Here is an 18628-nt window from a genome sequence, read left to right on the forward strand (position 1 = left end):
ATATTCTATTGTCAAGCATTCTCAAAATAAGTATCTAGTCCTTTTTATGGAAATGCATAGCAGTTAGGGCTGAGAAATCAAAACGCTCTTGGAACCAGCATAGTAACAAGCATAGTCAACACCAGTGGTGACACTGTGTGCTGAAAACTCCACAGTTAGGGCAGAGCAAGGAGCAGGAAGTGAGGCAATGCGAGTGTTCAACTGTGAATTCATGGCCACACCTCAATTTATTTCTGGGAAGTGCATGTGACAACTATTCACATACATTACTATCTTTATACTATTCGGGATATGCCAAATAAAGTATCAAGTCGAAAGGCGGTCTGTTTTAGAAAATTAATTAGAAGAGAGGGTAAAATTCAGTCTTGTTTATGAACAAAATATAAACTTGGAGTCTCTTCTGAGACTTGGTATAATTTAAGAAGAAACAAGCTAGTGTTTAGGATATTTTGATCAGTTGATTTGCTCTAACCACTTTTGTAATGAGTTCTCAGCACAGTGCAGCAGTGAAATCTCTGTCTTCACTATCACCAGGTAAAAGTATACTTTTGGAATAGTTTTCATGGGGAAGCAGATGGATCTATATTGATCCACTGACACTCATTTGTCCATGAGGCTTCATGCTCTAAAGGTATATAAAAGGATCATTGGGTGATATTAGACGTGTAGACTGTGGCTAAGGAAAACAGGATTGTGGCTGTGCTCTTGCCATGTCTTAATCAATTGCTACTAACATCAAAGAGACCTCGAATATACCCAAGGTCTTTCCTGGTTGGCATTCTGGTCTGAAGAATCTGTCTCTCTCAACCTCACTGATTTGGGAGACCATTCTACCCCAGTGCCATTTCAATCATATTTCTTAGAGAAGAGTATCCTGAGGGTGAGGTGAGGGGTTTGTTAGAGGCTTCCCTTGCTATCTGAAAGTAGAGAATTCCTATGAAAACTTTCCCAAGTGGAAATGGCATAAATTGAAGAAGCAGTTATTAATTTATATGGAGAAATTTTTGAGCATTCCCAATCCGCCCTAAAAAAAATAATCTTTCTTAGTTTTTTCTCCTATCTTAGGACACATCTTGCTAATGGATGCACACGATAAATGGAAATAAAGCTCAGAAGTTCCCAAGATACAGTTCAAAGCTGCGGTGGCCTGATGCTGAAGTGCTGAGTGTTGTTCCAGGCTAAGAGCTCTGCAGGGCCACTCTGGACCCTCAGGGTTCATGCTGCCTTGTAACAGCTCACTATAACACAAACACTGAACACTAGTTTCCAAAAGGGGAGGATACTTGTATATTTTTCTTTATTCTTCATCAAATTCCACCAATAAAAGCCAGGAATGAGCAGTAAGTGATCATATCCTTGCTTAAGTCTATTAGAAATATCCTGAAAAACCTCCCTGGACATCCCTAAGAAGTCCTTTTTTTTTTTTTTTTTTTTTTTTTTTTTTTTTTTTTAAACTCAAGAGAAGAGCAGAACCCATGTAATATGGTTTTTGCACTAGTCTCCAGAAGATGGTCTTTGCTAATCTGGCTTTTAGGTTGGAAAGAAAGAAGAAAAGTTGATTTCTTGTGGATTTTGCTCTAAACTTTAACCCTCAGGCAATTAAAGCCTCTTTATCCAAAGTGAGTCTCTGGTTAATAAGGCCCCTTTTATAACCAGTCCGAAACACACTTTCAAAACAAAAGTTAGAAAGTTGTATGAACCATTTTCAAGAAAGATCTGTTTCTGTTCAGAATCGCCCTGACCTTTTTGTTGAAGAAGAACAAAATAATGTAGTAACAAAAACACAAGTGGCTGCCAAAGGAAGAGAAAAAAAAGTTCCTGTAAGAGGCTGAAACAATAAATCTCTTCTCTGCTGAACTCCCAAAGGGAGTGTGTGTATTTCCTCCCGTTCTTTATCAGAGCCCCCGAAATAAGTGGGAATGGGTAGTGGCTGTTCACATTCAGCACACCTTTTCCATTTGCTAATAAGGCCTTGCCAGGCTGGAAGGGAGTTGTCTCTGCCTGACTCTGGAGAGAAAAGCCACTGAGACGATCCACGGGCACCATGAAATTCCTTCAAGTGACCATCCTTTGTCTTCTTCTGTCCAGTCTTTGTAGCGGTAAAAAAGACACAGGTATCGTTTTCTCTTATTCCTCTGATGGTGTGGATCAGAAATCACTAGTAGGGGACTCTTAGCCTCAGTTTACCTTCAGGGAGCTTCCGCTGAAACTTGGATTCAGCAATTCATTGGCTGAATCAAATGTGTGAGTGTTGATTGGGGGAGTGCATGGAAAAGGCTCGACAAAAGGGATGTTTGTTTTTACTGAAAGGAAAATGTTTGCTGGTAATGTGGACCTGCGGTATATCTGAGGGCACCATAAAGGTACTCAGAATACATGATAGCATTTTTTTGAGAGTAAAAATCTGGGGATGAAATGATACTTAAAAATGTACTCTTCTTTCTCAAAAATGTTCTCTTCTCAGGCTTTAAGTCTAGAAATAACAAGAATGTCAAGTATGGGTGAAAGGCTGTAATCAGAAATACTGCATTGCAGATGCTGGCCTATATTTTTCCCAACTATCTCTTGGCTTTGATAAATTGAAAGGTTGGATCAAGCTGCCTGGGGAAGTGAATATTACTGTCGACGGTGTAGGATGGGTAAAGAGGAGAGTCGTTTGATTAAAGTTAATAACATTTACTCCAGAAATAAGCACATGTCTACACATATACACACATTTCAGAAATTTATAGACATAAAAATCCTACCCACTGACTGCAGTTTCAGAAACTCAGATATATAAGAACCACTATAAGCCCTGACGATATTAATGACGAGTTGCAGGAGATTATTACATCTGACTGTTTGCCCTTTCTGAAGGATTCCCCATAAGCAATTAAATTTAACAAATATTTATTAGGATCCTACTATGTACTCATCAGTGCAAAGAATATATAAATGATAAAGACATTGTCCTTACCAACAGTGTAAACATACTGTTGGGAGAAATAAATATGTAATACTAATATGAGACAGATTTAATAAGTGTGAAAACCAAAGTATAAACTATCATAAAAGGACACAGTTGGGAAATATTGATTCTGAAAGCCCTGGAAAACAATCAGTTCTAATTTTATTTTGCTTGTTCTCTTTTCAAAAGTTTGCTGCCTACAAATATTCTAATTTAGAATGATAATGTAGGAAAAAATCATGCACACCTCTTCAGAGATATTTATCATTAATTTCCCACAATACATAAATGAATTTAGGGCGAAATCCTGAACACTTCAAAAACATATATGACTGTTTATCTGGAGTTAAGTTGCATCAGGTATCAAGGCCAGAAATCTAACTTAAAAGAGTTACTAAGCATCTGATTTTTAAAAAATAAAGAGTATTTATGAGGGGCCACAGAAATCAGTGTGTAAGCTTATAAGTAACTCTTTGATATGCATGGGAAATCTTGATGCCATGGAAAACACTTTCATAAACAGATGTCAGATCAATATAAATTTGAAAGTCTGGGGACAGCTCGGGTGGCTCAGTGGTTTAGTGCCGCCTTCAGGCCCAGGGCGAGATCCTGGAGACCCGGGATCGAGTCCCACATCGGGCTCCCCGCATGGAGTCTGCATCTCTCTGTCTGTGTCTCTGCCTCTCTCTTTCTCTCTCATGAGTAAATAAATACAATCTTATGGGATCCCTGGGTGGCACAGCAGTTTAGCGCCTGCCTTTGGCCCAGGGCGCGATCCTGGAGACCCGGGATCAAATCCCACGTCGGGCTCCCGGTGCATGGAGCCTGCTTCTCCCTCTGCCTGTGTCTCTGCCTCTCTCTCTCTCACTGTGTGCCTATCATAAATAAATAAAAATTAAAAAAAAAATAAATACAATCTTAAAAAAAAAAAAAGTCTGGGTTAGGCTGCTCACCACTCCAGGTCTGTAAGCACCATCGAGTATACTATTTTCCTGGCATTGTTAAACATTGAATGGATTACGAGTCTTTCTGAAAGCAAAAATGAAACAGGATCAATAGAATCAGCCTGCAAAACCTCGCTGTAAGGAAAGACGGCAAAGTGGAGGACGATGCAGAGCTGACCTGGCAGGTTTTCCTATTATGATCAAATGAGGAAAATACCAACTTTTTTTACCTCACTGGTAATGAGCCCAACCTGCTAATGGTATCTTCTTTCTAATGAACTATTAGCCCAAGTAAGATAATTTTTCATTTGAGCAGAGATAATGACTACATAATAACTATCTCCTTCAACCTCTGCCAACAGCTCTATTTGTTAACTTAAGGAAAGAGTCTGTAAAACTACTTCATTTGTCTTAGAAAAGGAAGCTCTTGCTCAAGAGCATAAATTGACCATCTGAGTGGTGCCTAGAAGGAACTGGAAGAGATTTTCCATCCAGGTGTATGATTTTGTTGCACCTGGCTCTGCCTGTCTTATGTTTCCCTTCCCAGCTATGGTGCAGGAAATGAAGCATTTCCTAAGCTAATTTATTAAGTTCTTTCCCTAACCCTCTGTACCGGAAACACATTGATTTCAAAGCTTTGTACATTCCCCAAACTTAGAATGCTTACCATATTTCATCCGTAGAGTTGATTATTAGGAATGAGGAAGGAGGCATTTGATATGCCTTAAATTCACAAGTTGTCAAGAAGATCCATGCTTCTTTGCATAGTAATTTATTCCTAAATAATGATCTTTTAGAGAAATTGACTACTTTTCTTTTTCCTTCTGACATTTTTTGTCAGTCTCAGATTTAAATAAATACAATGTAGTCTTTTGTGCTCATTGTGAAAATCAAGTGAATCTTTCTACATAGCAGCCAGTGACTTTCTATTACTTGGTTGACGGTATAATATTTTACAACCTCCAATTTGGAAAGCTGTTCTGTTGAAATACGTATGGGAGGTTCCTGAAAAAGAACTGCCATTCTTTCCCAAGGTTTTTAAAATTGTATTTAAACCTGAACAGCCCCTTCCTGTGGCTTTTAAACCCCTTTTGCTTTTAAGCTTAAATTGATGAGCCTTTGAGTGTCAGGACTGAGAGAAGTTAAATGAAGAGGGATTCTAAGAGAAAGGAGGCCCAGGAAACAATGTACTCTTCAAGTGCCATTTACTTTTTGAATATTACCTTAATTTAGGAAAGACTAAAATGTTTTAGGCATTTGCAGACAGGAACAAACATCATTTTATTGGTATATGGAGAATTGAATTGCTTGGAGAAATTCATTTGTCAGTGATTGAACATTCGGTTTCATGAGGGAAAAAAATAGATTGAATAGACTGTAAAACAGATAGTATGCTAAATGCTATAGATTCGCAGAGATCAGTAAGACTCCACCATGGCCCTTGAAATGGGGAGAGAAGCACAGTCAAGTAATGGTAAGTATGATTATATTGTAGGTCTCAAAAGGTAAATAATAAGGTAGCTGTGGCCACTCTCTTCTGAGGCCTGGATCTTCCTACCCTGAGGGTCAGACTCCATTAGGGTTCGCCCTTATCCATCTCTTCCTGCCCAACCACTCAAAGTAATTTTGCCTTGCCTGAGACCAGTTAGGAGCACTGGAGTGCAGGGAGGAAAGGGGAAGGGCCAGACTGGGCTACCAGCTTCTAGTCTCCTTTGCACTGAGGGCCAGACGATCACCATGAGAGGAGGGCCATCAGAAAGGGCTTCGCATCAAAGTGGAAATTATGATAAACTTTGACATTTGAAAGACAGGAGGTTCCAGATCGATGAAATTTCTTGAGAACATGAAAACATCAGTATATTCTAGTGTACACATGTAAGGAGGTCACAGATTGGACACAGGTAAGTTGTGGAAAATAAGGTTGGAAATAGAGCCTCAAGATATGTCAACTACCAGAGTGAGAGATGTCAAGTAGTTAAGAGTCCATAGTTACAAATGAATAGTGAATTAATTTAGAGTCTCTGAATGTGTTTGACTGTGGGAGTTATATGATTGGGCTATAAATTGGGAAGATTAAACTGTCAGCAGGATATAAGTTAGACTATTGCAATCAGGAGAGACAAAAGTTAAAGAAAATAGCACAAATGTCATTTCAAGTATGAAAGTCTGTCAATACAATGAAAAGAATGATCTGGGGAAGAGCTTAAAGGAAGTAGAAAGTTTGAGATTTGACATTTTCTTAACTGGCAATGAGGGAGAAAGTCACTGAGATGTACAGAGAGTATTATCTGAATATTAGGAGCAGGGGAATGGTTTGGGAGCAGGAGAAGGGAAGGATAGATGGAGGCAGTTTAAGGAGAAAAATGATATATTTGATTTTGGACATGGTGAGTTCGAAATCCTAATAAGATATTTAAATAGAGATGTTCAGGATAAATTAATATCCCTAGGTAGTTGGAATGCCCCTGATTAATATCCGTGGGTAGTTGGAATGCCCCTGAGGGGTTGAGTGTTCTTTACTCTTGAAAACCCCAGAAGTTCTTAGTTCTGCTTATTGTAAGATTAATAACATAGAAAAACAATTTAATTCTCACCTAGATGCTCATATTTCTAACTCTCTTACCGCACTTTTTAAAAAAATTCTATCCTAATGATTGGTAGGCATAGCTTATTTCCTCTGCCAGACTCTAAGTACCTTGAAAGTAGAGGCCATATATAGATATATTACCATATGTAGTTAGTTTGTCCAGTAGCAGTTCTAAGTATATAATAAGGACATAGCTGAATGAACACATAAATGAATACTACAATTGCCTTCTTTTATTTTTTCCATTTTCAATTTCTTCCAATGACACTCACCAGTTTACTGCCTTGTCCTTGTGAAAAGATTATGGACATGATGTATGACTCATAGCATATAATACGGACACAAGTGGATTACTTTGATCCCTGGCTATGGAAATGGGCACCAAATATAAGGGGAAATGTGCTTCTTATCAAAGGTAAGCCAATTCCCAAAGTGTAGCCAGGAGAGAAGGTGATAGGGAGAGATGGACAACCTAGTACCAGGTGACAGTAATTTACAACAAATCTGGAGAAAATGCTCTGTCTTTAATCATTGGGGGGAAGGATACCTAAAGAGAGTTGGCTCTACTTTTTCATTTGGGGTATAAAATACTTTATGCAATACCTTCTTTTTTTTTAAGATTTTATTTATTTATTCATGAGAGACAGACAGAGAGAGGCAGAGACACAGGCAGAGGGAGAAGCAGGCTCCTTGCAGGAAGCCTGATGTGGGACTCGATCCTCGCACTCCAGGATCATGCCCTGGGCAGAAGCCAGGTGCTAAACCTCTGAGCCACCCAGGGATCCCTTATGTAATACCTTCCTATAGTTAGAAATATTCAAAGAGAAACCTTATTTTCAACCTTATTCTCAATTTCTTAAAATTATAAAATGGCTTTCCGAAAAAGCAAAGTTCCCAAAAAGGAAAGTTCAAGAAAGTTAAGTAAATACCACATATCATTAATTCACGTGTTATTTTAGATAGCATTGCTTTAGAGCAGGTCATTTCACTTATTACTTCTGTTTAGTTTCACCACTATCAGAAAAATTTTACCTAAAATGAGTGATTATAGGAAGAATGAACCTATATGCAAACAAATCCAATGGGAAAGTATTTAGTCCCCAAACCATTTAATGTTTTTTTTTTTTTTTCCAGGACTCATTTTTTAAGAGTCTCTACTTAAAAGTAGAAAAGATCATTCTAGAATTCCTGTTTTCAAGAGATTCATAACAGTTGTCACCAGTTAAGTTCTCTGCTGATTTTATCTTGCTAATTGCAATTATTCAGATAATTGAGGGGAAAAAATGATGCACATGTGAGGATTTCAGAACGCTTTTATTTTACTGGATCATTGCCAGTCCTTTTCATTGATGAAGGTACATTTCAAGCTCCAGGTGAATACTTTAACTTGTGAATAATTATCTGATTCAAGCAACTTCCATGCCATTTTTTTAGTCATCACTTTCCAACTTCCTCTTCATCTTTGAAAACAATTTGAGATGCACATTTCTAAACACTGAATGTCAAAGCAGGAATGTACTCTAAGAGACATTTAATTCCTGTTGGTAAGTGCCTCCTTTCCTGTTGCTGAATTCCTGTGGGTCATTAAAGCTCTATCAGGGTAGGATAATAATGCCTGTTGGGTGTTAAAAGAAACTCTTAGTTAGCAAACAAGATCCTTTTTGTACTGTTGCAGACACAACATCAGCGTCAATGGGAAAAACATTAGTGATGCCAATCACATCCAGAAAGGCCAGTACACATAGTTCCCAAATTTGGGACAAGTATAATAAAAAAATCGTTTTTAAAAAATGAAAAGAAAAATAGTTTTCTAAACTTAAATGGAAGTTTTGTGCCTTGTAGAAATATCAGCAGAGATAATCATAACTAGTCTTTAAATAGAAGCAGCCATTGTGTGAGTATTAGACACCTGTGTGTCTTTCCCTATGTGCTCTCTGGCTGTGTTTACTCCAGCCATTGCTATGGCAACCTGCTACACACAAGTGTAGCCTGACAGCACCTTACCTCATGTGAATATTTACCTTTTGCTTTCCTGTCTGCTGTTATGCTAATACCAAGGCATGCGTCACCAGCAAAACCCCCACTGGCACTACTGTATGTCTGCCCTGGATGTTCAGGAACAGTAGCCCTCTGTGAGATAGTTCTTGCTGAAAGGGGGAATGGAGCCAGTGAATGAATGCTCTCCTCTTCTATTCCTGCTCCATTTCACTGCTGTAGCCCTCTATTCCTTCCCCTGACTTCACTTTCCTTTACAGACTGTCCTCACACAAGCCTTTGTCTCAGGCTCTGCTTTCTGGGGATATCCGGAACTTAATATTTTTGTTGACGGGAACATTTTGGTTTGCATGGTAGTGTATATCGAGATATAGGCTTGTTACAGTTTCTCCAATACTTCAATTACTATTCACCATCTTTCTTCCTCTTCACTTAAAAAACAAACAAAAAGCTTTGTCAATCTTTTGATGACTATGGTAAACCATATTCTGAGCAGGTCTAGTTCTAAGAACATTCTTTATCTCCAATTCTTTGTCTAAATATGAGAAAAAAGATAACATTTGCCTGTTTGCATAGAGTCAGTCATGAATTATATTGTGTGGTGAGTAGCCAAAAATATTGAAGTCTTTGACTTTTTTCTTGGTGTACTGCTCATCTGAAATATGAACTGCTTTTTAAATCGGTCTATTCATATTGTGGCTTGAATCCAAATTAGTTGTGTCAAAACCTAGACTCAATCAGAACTGGTCCTAGTTAACCCAGGTGAGTATCATTCTGACATTTACTGGTGTCTACCATTCATGGTGCCTGGCCCTTTACACAGCTTATTTCCATCACAATATTTAAGGCCCACTTCATGATTCTCATTTTTACTGATTAGGAAATGGGGCTATAAAGTTTTACTGGAGCAATGTGGCTAAAATCAAACCAGAGGATGTTGTTCTTCAAAAATCTTCCTTATAGCTTGCTGTCTCCCAATGTGGTGAAATTGCAGTAGTTGAATTTTTCTAATAGGAAGGATAGAGACTTGTCAATTGAGTAATTCAGAAGCCACTGCTGCTTCTCATAACATCTTCTACTTCCTTTAAACCACAAACTAAGTGCCATGAATGAGTTTCTGTTTAGTGATAATGGTTCTCTTAAGATGCTGGATTCAATTAATTAGTGGAGGATGCAATGAAAAGAGTTGTAGGCATTTGCCTACCTACCCTTTGTTAAGTTAGTTGAAAAAAAAAAAGATGTGCTTGGCTGCAATATAAATGTTAATGCAGCTAATATGGGACTTGGAGGAGAAGAAAAGAAGCAGAGGAAATAACTATTAATGCATTAATCACTTAGTGTCACATTTATAATTCTTTTGGAGCCAGACTGTTCAAATTCCAGCTCTGCCACTTACTCTCTATGTGAACTTGGGCAAGTTACTTAACCTTCAGCATTCCCAGCTGTAAAATGGAATGAGTGCAGTGCCTACATCATGGGAGGATTAGGGGGATCACATGAAGGGATGTACACAAAGTACCCACCATAGTGCCTACATCTGATAACTCTATAAGATTAGCTGAGGTTTAGAACTCAGAGTCCTATAGTTTATTATATCCCATTCCTTAGATAAATGGCTTTATTTCCAAATTGATTCTGACGCAAAAATCAGCAAACATTTAAATAATTATAATGTTAATTCTTACAAAATGAAAAACCAGCACAAGAAAGTTTTTCATGGAAGAATCCATATGAGATACTAGAAAGGTGATTGCAAAGTTATATTTTTGATCAGAATATATACAGGCACAACTTGATAGATGCAGACTCTATTGTCTAGAGTGTCTTTCAGATTTGTAGGTTATTTAACTCACCAGTCACTCAAATTAATAAATAAAATTATGTTCGTTTTTAATTTGGATTCTAACTTTGTACTCCTGAGAACTGTCAACATCCTCACATGTTATTACCTGTCTTAAAGCATTGAGCACTGCTCAATCTGAGAGGTGCTTCCACATGTTAGTGGAAGGAACCTTGATTTTAATGTGAGAACCAGGTTTGTGTCCATCTTCTTAGTATGCTGAAATCGATAAAAATATTAAATGCTTCCTAGCCTCTAACTCTTTGTCTAAATATGAGAAAAAAGATATTTGTTGATACGGTATTAGAGTTACATGAGAATACAAAAAAACCTATTTTAAGTGCTCTGTAAGTCATAGATTACTATTTAAATACTAGTTATTAGAATGCAAGCTAACATTTAAGTCACAGAATCAAGGGATTAATAGGAGGGCATTTCATAAATTTGAGAAGTTTTCCTTATTTGATGGGTCTTTGCCATTCCACCACTGCTTTTTTAGCTGTAATACCTTTATATGTTTTTCTATGGCTGCTACACATTCAAATAGCCATGTGTTAGAATAACGCTTGAGTTATAAAAGCCACACACACAAAACACAAAAAAGCATTTGAATCACACATTGAGTTTATTTTTAACTGAAATGGGAAAAGAAATTATTTTCTGTGGTATGAACTGTGAAATCACCTTCTTAGGGCTTTCAGCAAGTGTGAGGACATAAACGCTGAGTTCTTGGACTCTGTCCCTGGGGCACAGAGGCCACTCCTGCATTCGTCAGCTCATGGCCATTGTGACAACTTCTCTCTCCAACAATGAGACATCCTTCAATTATCTCTCCCTGCAAATCCAATTTTAAAAAATGAGAGCCACCATCTTAAATGCACAGAATTAACTAAAGATTTATTAATAGTAATTGCATTGTTGGAATTAAGATAATGAAATTATGTGAATCCATAAACTTATTATTTTTCTTTTCTTCTTTCTATTGCTGACAGTCTTTGTTGAGCACAAGTTTTATATTAATTAAAGTTTACAACTCTATAGATTTGCAAAGTAGAAGAAAGAAAAACGACACTGCTACCAACCATTTAAAAACCTGCTGTTAAGAGTCCATTTACAACTTAACTGAATGTAAATCTGTTGGGAACAAAGACAATGTCTAATTGATCTTTTTTCCCTAGGACCTATCTTTGGACACATAGGCGATGCTTACTAACTAACTCTTGCTTTAATTTGGAGAACTGTATTTCTTCAAAAATCAGCAGACTTGAAAATGTACAAGGCATTCCTGAATTTGTTTTCAGTAACTTGAGGACAATATTTATTTTTATCCTTGGCCTGTACTGTGGAGAAGTTTTGAGTGTCATTTTGGGATACTCTCTTGGTTGGCAGAACTGATTTGCTTTGGTTTATGAAATTGACTTGCCATCTTATTGTTGTATGATTAGCAAAAAACACCCACATTTGGTTTATACTGACTGTTCAAATCACATAGGAATGGTGTGATCATCAGAATGCAAGCATTGAGTCACTCCTGTCTCTCCCTCACAAGAAAAGTATGGTATCCTGTAATTCTATGTATCATTCACTGGGTAATTCTGAAACACTTAGATCACACTATTCCTCATCCCTACTAAAATGTAAAGTTATGGAAATGCAATTGTAAAGATGCATTGATTACAGATTTTACTGCTCTAACTCTGAAGTCTTCATTTACGATCTTGAGTAATTAACTTTATTGTAATACTGTCCAGAAGCAAAGGCATTAGATAATTCAATTGTACCCAGGTTTTAAAAATTTCATTGATCAGTAAATAATAAAATTCCCTTTGGACAGCTGACAGGGAATTAACAGGTTTTTACTTTGCCACATAAAAACACACAGCACCTACAACATAGACACCATTTAAAGTCTACTTTAGCTATTCACATATATTTGGCAATATAACATTTTTTTTTCACTGACCTCTGACTAGTGTCACAAGCAAACCCTGTGCAATGGTGGAATATATTGTTGTCTAAGCCAAGAGCCCTTGATCTTAGCTACCAGGGGCCACAAGTGTGCTGTGTGACTGAGCCAAGCAAATGTTTTAACTTATCAAGTCTTTAATTTCCCTGTCAATAATAGGAGTGCAGTTTGACTAAATGATATTAAAGCTTTTTTCCAGATCTACAGCTGTCTGTTCTCTCTGTAACAAGCAATTTTTGTATATTTTGCTTCAAGTTATCTTGCTTCACTTTCATCTTGTTCTTTGTAGATTTATTCACGTTGGATCAAGATGCTCAATTCTATTCCCTAATGTTTGTTTCCTTTAGGAGTTTTCAGATAGGACTTTAAGAAAGTATCTGATTCACATGTAAAGGGTCACTTCTCTGCCATGAGAGACATTTCTCAGAATACACATCAACAGAAGACATCTTTTTCCATTTTCTATGTGGAATTTTTGTATATATTTTGGAGACATGTGATGGCGGGAGGAATTCTTTTAAAACACACACACACACAGAGAGAGAGAAAGAGAAAGAGAGAGAGAGAAAGTGAGAGAGAGAAACTGATTGACATTCAGAAAAAGATTGAGAGTAAAGGTGAGATTAAAAGAGCCTGAGAAAGTGCCAGAGGCTGGGAGAAAGAAAAAAAGCCTCTTGGAGAGGGTTGGAATGGGGAAATAATCAGGAATGAAAAAGGTCAGGGAGAAGGATATATAACAAAAGCTCTAACAACTTGGGAGCAGCACTCCCCACAGTCCTTCCAGCTACTCTTAAAGACCTGGTATTCAGTAGAATTTTTCTACTTCTTTTTTAAAAAAGATTTATTTATTTATTTATTTATTTATTTATTTATTTATTTGAGAGAGAGCAAGCGGGGGGAGGGGCAGAAGGAGAGGGAGAGAATCTCAAGTGGACTCCGTGCTGTAGGAGCAGCCCAATGCTGGGCTCTATTCCATGACCCTGAGATCATGACCTGAGCTGAAAGCAAGAGTCAGAGGCTTTAACGAACTAAGCCATGCAGGTGCCTCAGGTTCTTTCTTCTTATCATTAAATCTCTTACTAGTCTTTCATTCCTCCATCTGTTCTATTTGCAAAATACTGTACATTTTTCAAAGTACTCCATTGATCAATTATACCATTTAATCTTTGCCATTGCCTAGGGGATTGTGCAGGTGTTATTGGCTCATTGTCAGAGAAGAGCCCAAGGACACACACACTGTAATTGAGATCATTGGGTCTTAACATTTATTACTTATTAGAACCACTTAAGGTGACTGTTAAAAATAGATTTTCCTAGGACTCACCCCCCCGTGGTCCCAAGACTTCGTCCAGTAAAATCCAATCAAATACACTCCCAGCAATTACTACAGATAATTTTTATATACTGGTATATGAACATACATTCTGAGAAATCCTGAACTAGATTCCAATTTCCTGACTTGTCATCTGAACTCTTCTTATTGCCCCATATGCACAAGATGACCAGAGGTGTTTACCTTTAAAGAAAAGTGCTAGGATCTAGTGCTTTCAGAGAGAATTTTGGTATCAATTCACTGTGATTTTTTTTCTTTTTTGTACTAGTTTAGTATAATAGAAACTAGATTTGGCCAAGACAAATATTAGTTAGAGCACTGAAATCTCCATAGATGCATAGGTTTAAACTCTAGCCTTTTTGACCGTCCCATTGTAAGGAAATTCCATACTCATTATAAGATCCTACTGATTCCTTTACATTCTGCTATTAATCTGCTTCCTGTTTTCATTAACCCTGAAAGACCTTGGGCCTCTGTTCCATTGCTGCTCAAGATTAACTACCTCACATAATAGAGAAATAGCTAAAACATTCCCATCAAAGTTTTAAGTGGTGTCAGAATGTGTCTAATAATCCCAACACAAATATTTCTGGTTGAATTGTTGGGGCCAGAGGAGCTTGAGAAGGTGTGGAGAATTAAATGATCAATGTTAGTAAATATCTTGTAAGCATGAAAAGAAATTAAGAAACTGTGATGCTATGAATCTGTGCTAGATATGCAGGAAAATTTCTAGTATTAGAGAATGACAAGTTGAAATTTGTCAACTGGCTTATCACCTGCCATTACTTAATAAAAAAGTTACAGGAAGAAATCAACAAACTCTCTTCCAGAGTTCACAAACAAGCATCCTCTGACATAACCTACAGGTGGGTGTTGTTTGGCCTCACAGTTTTTTACGACTACGGGAAAATATTTGAAAATAAGAAAATTTCACAAAACAGTTAACAAAGAAGGAAATTAACAATCTTATTTTCAGGTTTTCTGGTAACTCCAGGCCTCATATTCCCTCATGGCAGCATTCAGTTAAACCTCAGTAATACATACCCCTCTAAATTGTGGAATGTTCTGTCTTCTACAAACATATGTGTGCTTATACCCTTCCTGAATCTCTCATTCACCTCTTTGTCGAAACTCTGTGAGTACTGGGGTTAATTCCTTCACTTATTTCATAGAGTTTGTAGGATTTCATATAAACATTAAATGTGGAATGTTCAAATATATTACCATGTTTGTGTTGATGTGATGGATTTTGAAAGGACAGGGTTCTGGAGAAGTTTCCTACAATTGATTAGGCTTGCTAGCTCAATCTCAGAATTTTAGAGCAATATTCCAGTCACAAATTTTTTCATTTTTCATAAATAAGAATGCTTCTATTGAAATATAGCTATAAATAACTAACTTTGCATGGATTACTACTTTTTTCATAGTTGTAGGAAAGCATAAAACTTAGAAAATGAGTTTAAATTTTCAAATCATACAATGTGATTAAAATTCTACTGTATTTTTGTTTCCTACCATCTCTTTACAATTTATTTGGTGAAAAAAAACTTCCTGCCTTTAAGAAAATATTGACGGCCCACAGTTTTTTTGCTCATTCTTAAGGGAACAATCCAATGGACAACTAAGTTTGCAGCATTATCAGTTCAAAATTGGAATATACAATCCAAAATAATAAAGTTCTCTCCTACAGCTCATGTCAGTGTGGGATGGAATTCTATCCAGTGGGTTCTTTATAATTTCTCTGTTTTTTTTGCTTCCCTGTCCCCTCTCCAGTCTCTTTCTGACCACTCTATGTTAGGAACAGAGTGAAAAAGGTGTGAGAAAGTTAAATGAAAGGTATTACTTGACCTAACACCATAAGTTGTGCCCAGAGCCTGCAGAATAGTGCATTTTTATGGGTTCATCAAAGGTGTGCTTTTGGGCCTCTTCTCCTTTGCAGCTCTTTGGTTCCTAAGAATGGATCCTCCTCCTAGAGGAATCCACTGGTTGCTTCTTCCAAAGCACTGGTAATCCTCTGTTAACCCAGAATTTTAGATACTAAAGAGCCCAACTCTCTTCATAGCACTGTGGAACAGGACTCAAAACATTTCTAAGATAGATTTGCATAACAGACCACACAAGCTTTGCCCCTTAGGGGTGAAGAAATTGAGAATGGGATTCAAAAGGAGTATTTTGCAAAGACAGTCTCCTGTAAAATGGTATCTATGTAATTATCTCCACCCCTTTAGTTTTTTCATGTTCCAGAGTAAGAAAAGAGATTCAAGTGTCCACAGAACAGGTTTTAGATATTTTATATGAAAAATTGTATATGATTATTTGTCTCAGAACTTTGTGATATCACATACATTAGTAACTGAATAAAACTTTAATGTTCACATATACAGATATTTGTGCCAATCTTTCCTTTGAAACAAAGACTTCAATGTGTGTATTCTCAAAGTTTAATTATGCTATAAACCAATATTATAATTAGAACAATAAAAGTCTCCATATGTTTAGAAATTAAGACATTTCCTTATAAATAAGCTATGGATCATTGAGAAGAAATAATGATGAAAATTAGAAAATATGTTGAATATGAAGAGAAATAAAATATTTTATACCAAAATGGGTATGATGGAGCTAACTCAGTGATTAGAGGGAACTCTATTGTCTTAAAAGTACACGCTAGAAAGGAAAAAATAAAAAGACAAAATAAACCCAAATGAAGTAGGTGGAAAAAAATAAGAAAAGTAATAGTGAAAATTAATGAATTACAAAAGAAACATAAAATGCAAAGAATTCCTGTATATAATAATAAGACTGCTAAACTTCTGCCAATATTAATCAGGAAAAAGAAAAGAAGAAACAAACAAAAATGAAAAGGAAGACATGACTATAGATGCTGCTAAAAGTTTAAGTGGATGTGATGAGAAGTTTTGTCAATTTTTGAAATTTATATAAAATCAATAAATTTCTAAAAAATATAGCCTCTCAAAACTATATGTTTATACAATATAAATGTATGTGTGTGTGTGAGAGAGAGAGATAGAAAGAGAGATTGAGCAGCAAGAGGGGCAGAAGGAGAGGCAGAGAATCTCCAGCAGACTTTCTGCTGTGTGTGGAGCCTACTCTGGGGTTCCATCTCACAACCCTGATGTCATGACCTGAGTTGAAATCAAGAGTCAGGTGCTTAACCAACTGAGCCACCCAGGGGAACCCAGTAATGTTACTTTTATAAAACATTGTACCAAATATGCTAGCTAGTACTGTAAAATAAGAAAAATAAATATTACAATGATTGGATAAAAAAATAAAAACTTAGTATTTGGACATATTATGTTATGATTGTAAAAATAGAAAATCTATAAGAATTTACTGATAAATTATTAGAAATAAAGACCTAAGGTTTCTTGATATAGAATTTACATAAATTAATTGTATTTCTATCTATGCAATAGCTATTTGAAAAAGAAAATGTATCAAAATACAATTTAGAAAAACATCAAAAAAGAACACCAAGTGCATGTAAATAATTCTAATAAAGGATATCCATGATTCCTTTTCCCTTAATATAGGCATGATTTGTAAGAGAAGAAGAATAAAATTGATTGAATAAAATTAAAGATTAAAGAAATACTTAAAAGTTAGAAAAGTATACCATGTCCATTGAATTGGGCAACACAGCACTTAAATGATGTTAATTTTGTCCAAATAGACCTAGGATTCAATATAATTCTGATTAAGATCCTAATAAATTTTATTGTAGAATATAAGAAGCTGATTATAATTTTTTTTGTGGAAATGCATAAAGTCAAGAAAATCTTGAAAATAAGTCTTAAAGAAGAAAAATAAAGAAGGAGAACTTGTTCTATCAATTTTCAAGTCCCATAATAAAGATAATTAAAACTGTCAAATTGGTGTATGGTAGAAATATCAAGAATGGTAGCATTGATGCCACATAGATCAGTGGATAGACTTAAGAGCTCTTAAACAGACCTATAGATATATGGATATTTGATATGAAACAAAGATGGTACACATAGGGGAATATCTATATAACCTTATTTTAGGAAAATACACAAAAATACTATAAATGAAGGGCATATATTCTGTTGCACTAAAATTAATTATTATGTTTATCAAAAGAAATGACAGCAAAAGTGAAAAGATAGCCACAAAATGGGACAAGTTATTTGACATGGGTATAAATGACCAAAAAAAGATGCATATGGAGTATGCAGAAAAACTACAAATCAGTAAGTAAAATGAAAACAATGAACTCAATCCCAAAACAAAAACAAAAATAATTGGTAGTCTTAAATACGTACTTCATGTTTGAAAAAAAAAGAAATACATGTATGCTCATAGCACATTTTTTAGAATAGACAAAAATTAGTGACAGTTCAAAAGTCTATGAATTACAAAATTAGTAAGTAGATAATGGTTTATTTAATTAACCATATGCAGCAACAACAATGAACATACTGTAGCTATAATCAATTAAATAAAAAAAATCTCAAAATATGACGTTGAACAAAACAAAAAATACTGCAATATATTGCAATTTACATAAAGTTAAGAACATTCAAATTCAAATTCTATCATATTCAGATGTACACATAAACAGTAAAGCTATAAAGAAAGGCTAGAGGGCAGCCCAGGTGGCTTAGTGGTTTAGTGCCGCCTTCAGCCCAGGGTATGATCCTGGGGACTCGGGGTCGAGTCCCACGTCAGGCTCCCTGCATGGAGCCTGCTTCTCTCTCTGCCTGTGTCTCTGCCTCTCTCTCTCTCATGAATAAATAAAATCTTTTTTTTAAAGAATGGCTAGAAACTATTACTATAAATAAGATTAGTATCTACCCTTTAGAGCAGTAGGAGAGGCATGTAATTCATAGAATATTCTCTAGAAGTTTCTGCACTGCTAAGAATATCCTATGTCTTAATCTGGTCATAATTACACCACGTTCTGGCTAATATCTATCATGATATGTATATTTTTGCACTTTTCCATCTATGTTACCCTTTTATAAT

At 36.1% G+C, this 18628-nt stretch overlaps 1 protein-coding gene across 2 annotated transcripts in view; it reads left to right on the forward strand.

The window, feature by feature from the left end:
* The first annotated feature begins 1909 nt into the window (after nucleotides 1-1909).
* The window catches only part of EMCN (endomucin), a 95466-nt gene continuing 78747 nt past the window's right edge, over nucleotides 1910-18628 (forward strand). Inside the window, exon 1 of one of the 2 annotated variants that reach the window (XM_055342550.1) lies at nucleotides 1910-2114. In XM_055342550.1, the coding sequence (XP_055198525.1) occupies nucleotides 2045-2114 (70 nt within the window). In that variant the 5' untranslated portion in view covers nucleotides 1910-2044. The remainder of the gene's footprint in view (nucleotides 2115-18628) is intronic. The other variant, XM_055342549.1, reaches the window with a different exon arrangement.

The sequence above is a fragment of the Nyctereutes procyonoides genome, unplaced genomic scaffold (assembly GCF_905146905.1).
Source record: "Nyctereutes procyonoides isolate TBG_1078 unplaced genomic scaffold, NYPRO_anot_genome, whole genome shotgun sequence".
NCBI classification, from domain to species: domain Eukaryota; kingdom Metazoa; phylum Chordata; class Mammalia; order Carnivora; family Canidae; genus Nyctereutes; species Nyctereutes procyonoides.